This window comes from Chlorocebus sabaeus, chromosome 1, assembly GCF_047675955.1.
Source record: "Chlorocebus sabaeus isolate Y175 chromosome 1, mChlSab1.0.hap1, whole genome shotgun sequence".
Lineage (NCBI taxonomy): Eukaryota > Metazoa > Chordata > Mammalia > Primates > Cercopithecidae > Chlorocebus > Chlorocebus sabaeus.
This window is the reverse complement of record NC_132904.1, coordinates 42,438,780-42,452,920: the sequence shown is the minus strand read 5'-3', so window position 1 is coordinate 42,452,920 and position 14,141 is coordinate 42,438,780. Positions and strand designations below refer to the sequence as shown.

The 14,141-nt window shown below is 33.2% G+C and overlaps 1 protein-coding gene across 1 annotated transcript in view; it reads left to right on the top strand.

The window, feature by feature from the left end:
* The window catches only part of SLC17A6 (solute carrier family 17 member 6), a 43,215-nt gene extending 31,900 nt beyond the window's left edge, over positions 1-11,315 (top strand). Inside the window, exons 8-12 of the mRNA XM_008004154.3 lie at positions 2,016-2,165; positions 6,733-6,865; positions 7,982-8,092; positions 8,540-8,667; positions 9,404-11,315. Coding sequence (XP_008002345.2) covers positions 2,016-2,165; positions 6,733-6,865; positions 7,982-8,092; positions 8,540-8,667; positions 9,404-9,739 — 858 coding nt within the window. The 3' untranslated portion in view covers positions 9,740-11,315. The remainder of the gene's footprint in view (positions 1-2,015; positions 2,166-6,732; positions 6,866-7,981; positions 8,093-8,539; positions 8,668-9,403) is intronic.
* Positions 11,316-14,141: the final 2,826 nt, after the last annotated feature.

Below are 14,141 nucleotides of genomic sequence, written 5' to 3'. Positions count from 1 at the left end.
TGCAACAATTACCATCTTGCATATTTATTTCACTTTTGTTTTGATGAACCATTTCAAAGTAAATAAAACATCAAACTACTTTATCCATAAAAACTTCATGTGTATCTCTAGAAAAATAATATTCTCCTTCACAATGTCAGTACTACTATCACACCTAACATAATTAAAAACAATTCTGTATCATCATTTAACACCTACATCGTATTCAAATTTCTAATGCTGTCTACATTCTAATATCTAACCTGTATTCAAATTTATTTTTAGCTATTTGTTTTGAATCTGAATCTGATTAAGAATCACACATTGCAACTGATTGCAATGTCTTTTAAATCTATTTTTCTCTAAAAATAGATTTAAATATAGCATATGCACAGAAAAAAAATCGCAAATAGTAAACAATCAGCTTGCTTAATTTGTATAAACCAAACATAAACAGCCAGTTCAATAAATAGGACATCATCAGAATACCATAATCTTCCCTTTAATCCCCCAACAATTTTTTAAGGTATAAGATGAGATATTTTTCTCTTGCTTTTGATGAAGTGCTTTATGATGTAAAGAATAAAGTTCTTAGGAAAGATGATCCTGGTATGAATGAAAGGATCTTTGCCCAGCAGGGAAAAGTTCTTTTACTTCTAATAATATTCTGGAGTCATTTCTTATGCTAACATAATACCATAATGCAGACATTTCTGTCTTCTGACATTTTTATTATCTGTGAAATGAATGTACTCATCTGGAATTATTTTCTTAGAACATATTGATTTCTTTTTAAAAACTGTACTTTTTGAACCTATTTATGATGCTGCCACTAAAATTTTTTATCTAAAGCCACAGTATTCATTACATATTATTAGGACAGATTTTTGTTTTTGTTTCTTTTTTCCTTTCATATATTTATGATCACATCATAACTTCCTACTGTGTTGCATTTAAAGTGATCTTTAAATGGCTTAATTACAGCCACAACCAATACTAGCAATTATGAGGTTTTACATTCAGGAATAATTGTTAAATCAGTGTGAAAGATGTTTGTCTCCTCTTTCAGTCATTTAGTTAGGTCAAGGATCCCAAGTTAACTTGTAACAAAGTTATTTTAGGCCACTGTTTCCTCACCAAACAGTATTTTGGTGTTCAAAATAAAGTACTTGAGAAATAATCGGGAAATATGAGAGATATTTTAATGTCTAAAAATATTAGTCTTGGAGGAGAATACGTACTTGCTTACATTTTGGCATACACAGAAACTTTAAGTATAATTAGGTTTAATTTTTTAAAGGGGTCATATGCAAATCTGATCATATTTAGGTTGTTAATTTTGAATGCTTTGAATATTTTAAGTAACTAGTTAAGTGCTGAAGGTACGCTGGGGATAGACAAATGCTTTCACCCAGCTGTTCTGAGTTTTGTAGAACCTTGAACTCCAGTGTCACAGAATTTATAGTTAAAGCTACTAGCTATCAAGAGAATTTATGGATTGATTGATAGTAGAATAATTGACTTAGATTGTTTGGTAGTAGAATAATTGACTTCAGGTAGGGTCTAGTCTAGAATACTGTACTCTTAAGTTTTTATGTCTTTCTCTTCATGAATACATTGGATTATCAATGTTTTAAATGAAATGTTTTGGCTATCACAAGCTCACTGATGTGGCAATAAGTTTTTGCTGAGATACGATCTATCACCATTAAAAAAATTAAAAAAAGGAAAAAAAAACTTCAGAAACTAGGACCTATGCTTTTGGAATCAATTTTCTATAATTATGTAATCCTGTGTATTCCTAAAGCTGGAATAATCTAATAAGTTGCAGTGATTGAGATCCTATTTTTTTCTCTTCCAATGATTACTTATGTAGCTAAGATTAACTGAGTGGTTATAATTAATGCTTCACTACATCTTTCTACCTCTTACTTATGACCTGTCATATACATCCTGAAAATGCAAAGCACCTATTATTCCCATTTAGGTTGAAAATATTTAAAATGGTCATAATGTCTCTGTTTTTGGAATTTCAGAAATTCAAGACTCCATGGAGGAAGTTTTTTACATCCATGCCAGTCTATGCAATAATTGTTGCAAACTTCTGCAGAAGCTGGACTTTTTATTTATTGCTTATTAGTCAGCCAGCATATTTTGAGGAAGTCTTTGGATTTGAAATTAGCAAGGTATGTAAAATGTATTCTTATATAAATCGTGGATTACCTATGTATTTAAATGAATATCAAATTCATTTACAAAAATTTTTGTTTTCTAATTTTCAGAGATTATTCATTTATTCATTAAACAACTGCTAGGAAATAGAAGCAAAGTAAAATGTTTCAGTGTCTACTGTATTCTATCGTCTGCTAGAATTGTTCTCTGGTACTGAGAATACAGGGAAAACAAACCTAGTTTTTGTCTTCATGGAACTTACAGCCCAACTGGGGCGAGCAGCAGTGTAATCTTTTCCCTGTAAATAAGCATAACTCCCTTTAAGTCTCAGGTCACAGACAATGTAACAAACAAGAAAAGTTTTCCATTCAAATAGAATTGTACTTACTAATTTCCAATCTAATTATTCTTCAATGCTCTTAGAACTCTCATCCAGCGAAAAGATAGGAGGATTGTAAAAGAAAATCTGAAAACATTTTTATATTTTGTCCATCCAATTTATTAATTTAACAAGTATTTGTTGAACACAATATGTAGAACTTTATGTGAGATACAGAAATAAAAACATGGTTTCTGTCCTCAAAATGCTCACAGCATGGTGGTGTAAACATGAAAATAAGTTACCAATTAGAATACAGCATGCAAACTTCCACAGACATTTGTTCATAGCTATGGGAATATAATCATCTTGAGATTTTCTATAAGGGTAAAATGAATATAAAAATACTATTCTATATTTATATAGGAACTCGAAATATAGAAACTACTCTCACATTCATGAACAACTTTTGCTGGTTGATCTGTTGAACAACAGTTATCATTTCTATTGAAATGATGGGGAAACATAAACTAGTGAAAGTAATTAAATTGCTTAAAGCCACGCTAGTAATGCATGACAAAATCAAATTTAGACAAAGATTCTTTGATTTCTGTTTAATTATCTTTACTATGCCATTCAAATTCAGGTAAATCATATATCCATTCAAGTATTTAGTGAGTATCTGCTCAATGCCATCTCTGTGTCAAGCCCTTTGCTGAGTCCTGAATACATTGTCTGTGCTGGCAATGGTATTGCTATCTCTCTTCATGTCATTACATAAGTCCAGCTGGGCTCGCTATTCATATTCTGTCTCTACTTGAAAGACTGAGACCTGGGACTGAAGAAAACCTCAGTTTAGGAGTAGCTATTCTAAGAGCTCTTTTGTAATTCCTGTTTCTAAGGAAACTGTTTCCTCCATCCCTGAGAAGAATGGCTGCTTTAGACAGAGCTCTTCTCTCTAGAGCTGATCAAACATTCCAGGGTAGCCTTTGGGAGCTCTGAGAGGTGTTATACTTCTCAACAAAGGCTGCTGGAGGTGTGAGTCCATTTTCATAATCTAGGACAAATATGACACTGAGAGGCTATGAATAAAGTCAGGTCTTGGGGGGAGAGTGAGGAAGCCAACTGATGTTAATGAAACTATGTGGTCATTTTGGCCCCGTAGCTCCAATTAATTGAGGATGCTTGAGTAAAAGCAATGGTATTTTGTAAAAACTAATTATAAATCAACCAGCAGATGGGTTGGTTCATTTCATTCATTAGTTATATTTTTAACGAAAATTGTGGATAAATTCACACAGACACATTGGTCTTCATATACTAATTTGATTGGTTTAAAAAATTCTGACTTCGCTGAAAAAAATTGTATAGGACATGCTGGAGAACACAGAGAATTAGATTCGGGTCTAAGCTGACATGGCTTCAAATTCAAGGTCTACAACAAAGTATTGGTATATAATCTTGGGCATAGTTTTGAGTAATTATCGGCTTCAATTTTCTTATATCTAAATAATGGTATTAACTTAATACCATTAAATAATAAGGATATTATTTAAAAACTGCATCCAAATTTAGGTAAAGTAAGTAAAATATTTACATGGAAGATCATTCTCTTCAACTTTAGTTAAACTGGGTATCCTACAGAAAGAAACATGAGTGCAATTGCTTAATCTTCATTCTAATTATACTGACTTAGTTAAGACAGCGCCATATATATAAATAAAATTATAACATAGATTTTATATCAGTTAACTATATAAGTTAATTATATTATTTAACTGATATATATATATATCATTATATACTGGCATAAGCTAATACGATATATATCAGGTATATATATTTTTATTTTTATTTTCTAAAACACACACACACATATATATATAATTTAATATATTGTATCAGCCTATGCTTATATGTAACATTTTCAAGCCCTTGAAAATGGCATATCAGCAGGTCAGTGATAGGATTAACCAGCACTTTGAAAGGTCAGATTATAAGGGACAAGCCAAATGAGAACAGACGTCCACTCCTTTTGAGCTTCCTATTTAAGGAGGAGAAGAATAGTGCTGGCTGGCTGTGCTTTGCTGCTATTTCTGAACAGAATATGGATCAGATAGGAAGACATACGATCTAGACTATGACCCAGAAAAGCTAAAAGAAGGCTGGGACAAAAATCTAATTACTGGAGTTTCTATGAAGAATAAATCAGTTATAAGCTAAAAAACATTTATCCTATCCTTTCAAAACCTTAAAATAATAAGCAAACTTTTATGTGATTGACATAAATGATCTTTAGGAAGGTTTTGATCATTTTGATCATGTGACAAGTGATTCCTCATAAGTCCCCAAAAGCCAAGAAGACCACTGAATAACTCACAAACTTTTGAAACCTCTTTGGCTCTTTTGAGGTGAAATACAGAGTATATCCACATATTGTTTAAGAAACTAGGAGAGTCAATACCCTTAAATGTTAAATCAATACGCTAAAATAGTCTAAAACTTGTCTCATTAACCCTGTAGATTGTTAGCACCTTGCATTTTCCATAGTGCTTTGCATACCCTTTGCTGAAAGTGTGAAAAAATAACCATGCTTTGTTCCTTTCTTATCCAAAGTAGTCAAAATGATTGTTCGAATAGATAGTAAATAACAGAGGATTTTCAATTAAAAAACTTTTCAGACTTATTAAACACTGGGTAAAAGTGCAAGTCGTTTATGTGGACTTAGGCAATGTGGTTACTTCCAAACTTGTAGCCTGTCTTTATAAATGCCAAAAACATACCATGTAATTCTACACAAATCCTAACATAGTGTCTTTCAGAATGTTTTTGTTTTGTTCAAAGGTTTCTTTCTACACATTGACTGCTTGAAATATATTTACTCCATATTAAGAGTAAAAAGCCCTGTAGTTTTCTCAAGATGCTAGTCTCAAAAGCAATAATGGTTTTTTTTTTTTTTTTTTTCTAATGTCAGTTTACCTGACGTCTTTATTTAGGTACTTGTTGAGCCCCTGCTACATACCAAGTTTCGTACTAGACTAAGCACATTAATATATATCGTCTGATTTCATTTGATTTTTCCTTCTCATGGCAGTGGTGCCAAGTATAAAGGCTAAGAGCCCAGTCTTTGGACTCAGGTAGAACTGATTCGAAACTTGACTCTCACAATCACTTAAGTCTTCTGACTCAATTTTTTTTTACTTAGTAAGAAGACTATTAATATCATCCATCTGGGATGGAAGAGATCATTATGTAGCCTGAACAGTTAACCTACTGTGGAATCATTTACTATCTCAATTAATCATTACAACTCAAATCCATGATTGTGATATCATACTATATACCAGTGTAAAATAAAATAGAATCTTTGTGTCAAACATTCGATAATCTAATTGGAAAGACATACTGAAACACACATTATGAATGCCATCTGCCAAAAATTGTTTTTCAAAGTTTACTTAGTAAAAAAACTTCCTTATATGTTTACATTCAAAGTTTATTAAGTCCACGTATGTGGTAATACATAATTTAAATGCATTTTATTTATACTTACTGTCCCCATAATGCTTAGAACACAGTGCTTTGTGTGTAAGTAATGGTTAAAAATATGTGTTTAACTGATCCTGGTGGGTAAAGTTTGAAATTAGGCTATTTAGCATGAAATTAATTGAGAAACTACATGCCACCATACAAAAATGTGATCAAGTATTGATATTTGATGCAGAAAATACTTAAAATTGAAGAAATTATCTGCTTTATCTGGGATCTTACTCTACAGAAATTATGTCTGTGCTTTTTACTCATAAGATATCTATAAAGTACAAATATGCATTTTTCCCATATGAATTAAACATGAATTTAAAATACAGCCTCTTCAAGATGTGACAAATGTATTTTTCCTCTCTCTCTCTCGCCACTTTCGCTCTCTTTCACTAAGGATGTATTTGTGTAAACACATTTAACAGTATCAGAAGAGTTGAATCATACTCAAAATTTACTGATGCATTGCATAGCAAAATATATATATATATATAACTTCTCACAGAAGGTCGAAAGGGATCCAAGTAAATTTGCTTAGCTTTTCTCCTGTATTCTGTGGAAGGCATTACTTATTCTAGGAATGAGCAAGTGATCATTTGGAAAGAGTATTTTTCCTTCCTTTGTCCATAAAAATGTGATGACAGATTCAGAAACCAAAGCCATTAAATTACCCATATTATTTATGGTTATGTCTACTTCTCCTCCTTCTTGTTTTTCATCAGGTTGGCATGCTATCTGCTGTGCCACACTTAGTAATGACAATTATTGTGCCTATTGGGGGGCAAATTGCAGATTTTCTAAGAAGCAAGCAGATTCTTTCAACTACGACAGTGAGAAAGATCATGAATTGTGGTGGTAAGTACATAAGTGGCACTAAGGACATGTTTTTAGGTCAATCAGTTTAACCCACATGAGAAAATAACTTTTTCTACACATATCAAATTACTTAGATGCAGTTGCATTTGTGCCTTCATTGTTCACTTAAAATAACTTCCTCATATTACGTCAAACTTTTCATAACTCCTAGTTTTAAGTAACTGCTTTATAATGCCATTTGTGGCCGGGCACGGTGGCTCATGCCTGTAATCCCAGCACTTTGGGAGGCCAAGGTGGGTGGATAATGAGGTCAGGAATTTGAGACCAACCTGGCCAACATAGTGAAACTCCATTTCGACTAAAGACACAAAAAGTCAGCTTGGCATGGGTGTGGGTGCCTGTAATCCAGCTACTTGGGAGGCTGAGGCAGGAGAATTGCTTGAACCTTGGAGGCAGAGGTTGCAGTGAGCCGAGATCGCACCATTGCACTCCAGCCTGGGCAACAAGAGTGAAAAATAAATAAATAAATAAATAGATAAATAAATAAATAAATAAAGCCATTTGTATTTATTGTAACTAACTTACCTCTTCCCATCATTGAAACTTTAGGTTGTTTTGGATGTTTTTCTTTGTTTGTTTCTGTGTTTTTGAGATGGAGTTTCACTCTTGTTGCCCAGGCTGGAGTATGATGGCATGATCTCAGCTCACCACAATCCCCGCCTCCCGGCTTCAAGCGATTCTCCTGCCTCAGCCTCCAGAGTAGCTGGGATTACAGGCACGGGTGACCATGCCTGGCTAATTTTGTATTTTTAGTAGAGACTGGGTTTCTCCATGTTGGTCAGGCTGGCCTCGAATTCCTGACCTAAGGTGATCCGCCTGCCTTGGCCTCTCAAAGTTCTGGGATTACAGGCATGAGCCACCACATCTGGCCTGGATGTTTTTATTAAAACACAAAGAAAGCTTCATGAATCTCTAGGATAAATAATAATAATAATAATAATAATAATAATAATAATTATTATTATTATTAGTTTGGAAGATAGACTTTCTGAAGTGGAATTTCTAGGTCAATAAATTGGAACATTTTTAGCAGTTTTGGCTCACTGGTAAAATTTCAAAAATTTCTGAAGAATTTCTATGTGTTTGCTTCTGAAGGTTTTGGCATGGAAGCCACACTACTCCTGGTTGTTGGCTATTCTCATACTAGAGGGGTAGCAATTTCATTCTTGGTACTTGCAGTGGGATTCAGTGGATTTGCTATATCTGGTAAGATATATATTTTTTCTTTGTACTTGGGACATTCTGATTTTGACTGCTGATAAAAAGACACATACATATATCTTTTTATAAATATCTTCATATATATCTTTTATAAGTTGAATAATAGTCAAATATTTCCACTAGAAAATGAAAAAAATAAAATATTTAGAAAACATTTAGATTTGTTAATACTCAATGTCCTCCTGGACTGCCTTTTTTTGTTGTTAATAAAACATTACCTCCTCTCTGGAGTGAACATCACATATTAAGTGTTGGATAAGAATTCATACCTCACTCTATTCTCATTATATCCCCAAGAGAAATTGTCACAACGTAATTAAGCACGTGCTCTGAACCCAGTATATTTTAAGGAGTTGTGATGTGTGGTTTTACAGGTACTTACTTCTAAGAAGTTTAGGAATCCCTGAGTCAACACTTATGTGTGTATTTCAGGTTTCAATGTTAACCACTTGGATATTGCTCCAAGATATGCCAGTATCTTAATGGGCATTTCGAATGGTGTTGGCACATTGTCAGGAATGGTTTGTCCTATCATTGTTGGTGCAATGACAAAGAATAAGGTAAGGTGGCCAAAACAGATGTTTATTCATAGAAGACAGTTTCTCAAAATGGTAATCTTTTTGGAAGAGTTAAAATATTATCCTTAGTAATCTCTTTCTTGTCCAGTCACCACATCTCTGAGTGGGAAAGATAAATGAGACTCAGAATAAAACATCTTTTTAAGAATTCCAAGAAAGTCAATTTCGCTAACCAATAAGCAATATGTTTCTCAACCCTTTTTAATAATTCTGATACTCCTGATGTGATTTAAAAAAAATCCCCTTTTTCTCTGGCTTATTAAAATATTCAAGCAGATGTCTTCTGAGCTTTGTTTGTAAACCTCAATTCAGACTCCTCTGCAGTTGTCCAAGGGAGAATGTTATCATCAGCTATTTGTACTTATATGTGTAGGCAGAGCTTCAAAATTCTGGTTTACTAGAAGTAAAGAAACAAAAGAAATAGAATAAAAAGATAAGTAAATCAATGGAAATGAAAAGAGATTATGAATATTTTAAAAATCAGCAGGCCATAGATATATTTGGAATTTTATTTCTAAACTTAGATTTAAGACATCAAATAATAAAAGTAATAGTATTACAGAAATGTTATATAGAGTGTTTGCTTCACATAATCAGTACATGAATTTCCCCAAATATAGTGTTTTATGAAAACTCAGTGGTAGTGTATTCAGAGAAGATGTTAGGCATTTAAATCATGGGGAGTCTGTTCTCACAGTGCTGCTTTTTGTCACTGCAGTCACGTGAAGAGTGGCAGTATGTCTTCCTGATCGCTGCCCTAGTCCACTATGGTGGAGTTATATTTTATGCAATATTTGCCTCAGGAGAGAAACAACCCTGGGCAGACCCTGAGGAAACAAGTGAAGAAAAATGTGGATTTATTCATGAAGATGAACTCGATGAAGAAACAGGGGACATTACTCAAAATTATATAAATTATGGTACCACCAAGTCTTATGGTGCCACAACACAGGCCAATGGAGGTTGGCCCAGTGGTTGGGAAAAGAAAGAGGAATTTGTACAAGGAGATGTACAAGACTCATATAGCTATAAGGACCGAGTTGATTATTCATAACAAAACTAATTACTGGATTTATTTTTAGTGTTTGTGATTAAATTCATGTGATTACACAAAAAATTTAAAAACACGTGATGTAAACATGTAAACATATCAACCAGGCAAGTCTTGCTGTTAAAATGAAAACAAAACAAACCCATGAGGTTACCATCAAGTGCAATCTGTAAAATTGTGAAGTTCCATCATTTCCATTCAAGTCATCCATTCTTGCATTTGTGACTTAAAAGGTTGACTGGTCAAAATTGTAGAAACAAGTAGTTACCCTTTGGATTCATATGAGCTAAAACTCATCACTATTTAATAAAGCACAACATCTCATCCTACAAAAGTTAGGAAGCCAAAGCTACTTGATCATGCAAAACGCACTTATATATTTGTTACACTGTATTGCAGGATAGCATACAGAAGTTGGCTGCATCAGGTAGAGGCAACATTTATTAAGTGAAAATCAGGGAGTTGGGATATGTCTCAAAGAAGTACATTGTGAACTATCAGCTACAAAGTTGTACTGAATAACTATTTGAATTGCATAATGTAAGATATTTTGTTAGTCCTCAAAAGGAATATCTTGCAGTCTTTTCTATGAAATGCTTGGGCACAAACACTTATTTCTGTGAAAGAGAACGTGTAAATTGAAGGGTATGCTTCATGTTCTTCCATCCATTTACCTAACAGTATGAAACACTTCACATTTCAATAAAATCAAACTTTTCATGTAGCATATCACATAACTTTTTTGCAAAAAATATAAAAAGAAATAAACTTCAATGTATTTTTATTACAACTTTGTACTGGTTGTAACTTGCATTAGAAAAAAAAGAGATATATACACCACAAAGAATCTAATAAGAAATTTACTATGGAAATATAGCCCTTAAAATGCAATATTAAGAACAAAGAAATAGAAAGTGGTTTAGATATCCTTCTTCCTTCATAATTAAATACTATATGAAACTTGTGCCACAGAGCTATATATAATATGAAAAGATTAACTTCATAGAGATATTGTAAGTAGGCAATTTTATTATTTAAAGTCCTATTAAGAAATATTTGTCTTAAATATATAGGACAATAAATTATATTAAAATGGTCTCTCTCTATATATATCTGTATATCTTATACATGTCCATACACAGAAACATAATAAACAATCTTCACACAAAACCAAAAATAGCATACACCTAATGTTGGGTTAGGGAATTGCAATTTCTACTTTCATAGAGTCATAGAATTTTAGGTGGGGAAGAGGCATTTTGCTTGTCATTTCTTAATATAACTCAACAAGAATTGCAACATTTGTGTACCAAGCAATAAGTGCAATGCATACAATTTCCTGTCTGTATATTACCTTCATTTTGCTTGTAGTAGCCGTTTGGGTGGTTGGAATGATTTTTTTTTTCTTTTAAAAAAGCTAACATCAGACCTCTTTATAATGTCCTAAAGTTATGATAATGCATTTCCCAATTCAACTCAAAATATTATTGGTGTATTTTGTCTATTCTGGATATTTGATCTGTTCATTGTATTGTGCTAGTGACTGGAGGCCCTGCTACTGCAAATATAAAACATGAAGTTTGTTTAAAAAATGCAAATCATTCTTTACCTTAAGAAAAAAAATACCCTTTGCTTTGTGCCTCAAAGTGATGTAATGTGATCACAGCTTTTGTTGTGTTGAATGAAAATATGTGGACTGTCATTTTGTTGCAGCAAAAAAAGTGTTAATAAAATGCTCTATTTATCCTTTTTTAAAAAGCAGTGTATTAATCATACATTAATTTGGATTTATTTTGTTTAGTTTTTAGCTTTAATATGAATTTAGCTGGTGGAGGCTCCAATGAAGCCAAATCTAGGCTTCAAGAACAACAGCAATCTTTTGAACCATTGGGCATTTAATGAAAGAACATGGCACTCTTTAGATTGTGTGGGATGTGACTCCATAGAGTTTTAAATCAAGAAATAGGTCTCTGAGTCAAACTCCAGATTTCAATGAGTTTTCTCACAACTGCTGCTAAGTTCAGAGAAAAATTTAGGGAAAAACTCAAAACAAATCACATCAATATTACCACCTAATTTTAATTGCACACGTACCCTGTGCTAGGTAACCGTCCTAGTCATTTTTTGGTATAGGATCTCATGTAACTACACAGTGACCATCCAAAGTAGGTACTCTTTTTATTCCCAGCTTGTAAATGAAGAAACAGAAATTTAGAAGCTACAATGTTATAATGGCATTATGTTATAATATTTCAGCCAAACTAATTAGCAGTAAGCAAGCTTTATCAAGGCAGCCAAAAGAATGTCTGTGTGAGGGGAATGGAAATAATTTAGCTCAGATTCCTTAACTCATAGGAATGTAGAAGATGATAGGGGTAAATATGTGTAGAATCTATATATAGAATCTATAAAATCTAAGACTCATAGAACTTTACTGCTCAGAGGACTTAGGAGATGATTTAGTTGGTACCTGTTGTTGAATGAAGGAGAACACTGAAGGCCAATAAAAGGAACAGACTTGATCAAGGGGACACAGAGATCGTTAATGGAATTGGAAATAAATTTTGATGATTAGCTGTGCATTTATTTTTATTTTCTCTGTAAATAAAGTTTCTATTTGAGTTAATTAAATAACCATTTATTGCTTCTACCACTACTCCCGTATCTACCACTCATATCTTCCAATCTTCTGCATAAAGAAACAATGGCCAGAGACCCGGCCTAATTCTTAAGCAGGTTCACAGGCCAGGCCATTCTCTGCAGAACTTGATAGCAGGAATAAAAATGACTTGAATTTAACACTATATAATTTCCCCAGTTCTAAAACAAAAAGTTTACATTTCTCATAAGAAAATTGTTCTTACCTGGGAGAAATGGAACATGCCTGTAGTCCCAGTGACTCCTGAGGCTGAGCTAGAAGGATCACTGTAGCCGAGGAATTGGAGGCTGTGGCACTCTATGATTGTGTCTATGAATGGTCACTGCACTCCAGCCTGAGCAACAGAGTGACACCCATCTCTAAAAAAAATTGTTCTGATGATGTCTCCAAATATTACCACTAGCCACATTCATTTTCTCATCTCTCAATCCCAAAAATTCATTGTCCCCTTCTCCTCTTCCTCTCTGCCCTTTTTTTTCATTTTCCTCCTCATTATCATATGTATCTTTTTTTGCAGTTTGCAAAATGTTTTCCTATGAATTGCCACATTTTGTCTTCACATCTGCCTTTTAAAATTAAAAGACCAAGTATCATTATTGGTATTTCTATTTTCCAGGTAAGGTGGACAGGTCTAAGAGAGTGTAGTAAACTGCCTAAAGATTCCCCAGGCAAAGATAAAACTAGAATACAGACTATCTGGCCACAGCAAGAGAGCATTTTCTTTTTACTTTTAAGTCATTTTATTACTTTTCTGATTATAAATGTAGTGTTTGGAGAATAGGGGAGTTTCATTAGGTGTAGGATAGCATTAAAAACAATGAAAATAAAGTAATCAATAATTATTCTACCCAGGGATAAGCAATGTTAACATTTCGAAAGTCCTTTCTGTGAAAAACACACATAAAACTTACATTCTATTAATTAAATAATATTGTATATTATTTAGTTTCCAAGTTCAAAATTATGCTTGATTTACTATTGCTACCTAATGTTCATTTAACAGTAGAACATGTGTATTTTCCTATTTGAATAATAAAGTTCTATAATCTAATATTCAATTATTTAATAAGAACTATATTTCATCTATCTATCCCATACCTTATTTATGAAACATTTTAGTTATTTCCAATATTTGGCTGCTATAATGATTGGTGTTATGAACATCTTTGTGTTACCATCTTTGCATGTCTTTCCCTTTATAATGTGTGGACCCTTTTAGGAAATGCAAAGTGACATATACACATCTTCAACTTCTATAACCATGATGGATAATCAAGTTACCATTTGTGGATTATTATTCCTGTATTTTTCTACAGGAAATACTACTGGCAAATTGTCTTTTCTGGGGTTCACTTACTAATTAATTTGTTCAACTCAATAAATGTTTATTAATCACTCATACTATGGGAGACACTGAGGATTCACTGGCGAGAAGATGACCCAGTCCCTCAGGCATTTATTTACATGGTCCCCAGTTGCCCAGCAAGACCACACAAATGTGACTGAGAGCAGCTTCTGGACACAGGACCCTAAGTAATAACCCTGAAAAAGGAATTTTCTTAATCTTCCAAACTCCTGAAGATGAAATGCCTTCAAGTTGCTCACCATGTCAAATTGATTGATTGATTGATCGTAGTTTCAGGTGAGGAAGCTTCTCTCAGCCTCAGAAAGCCTCATGCTGCAGGGAGTCTAGATCATGGAAGATACCAGCATCTAGTGTCTCCAGTACCTGAATCTCTGTAGAAG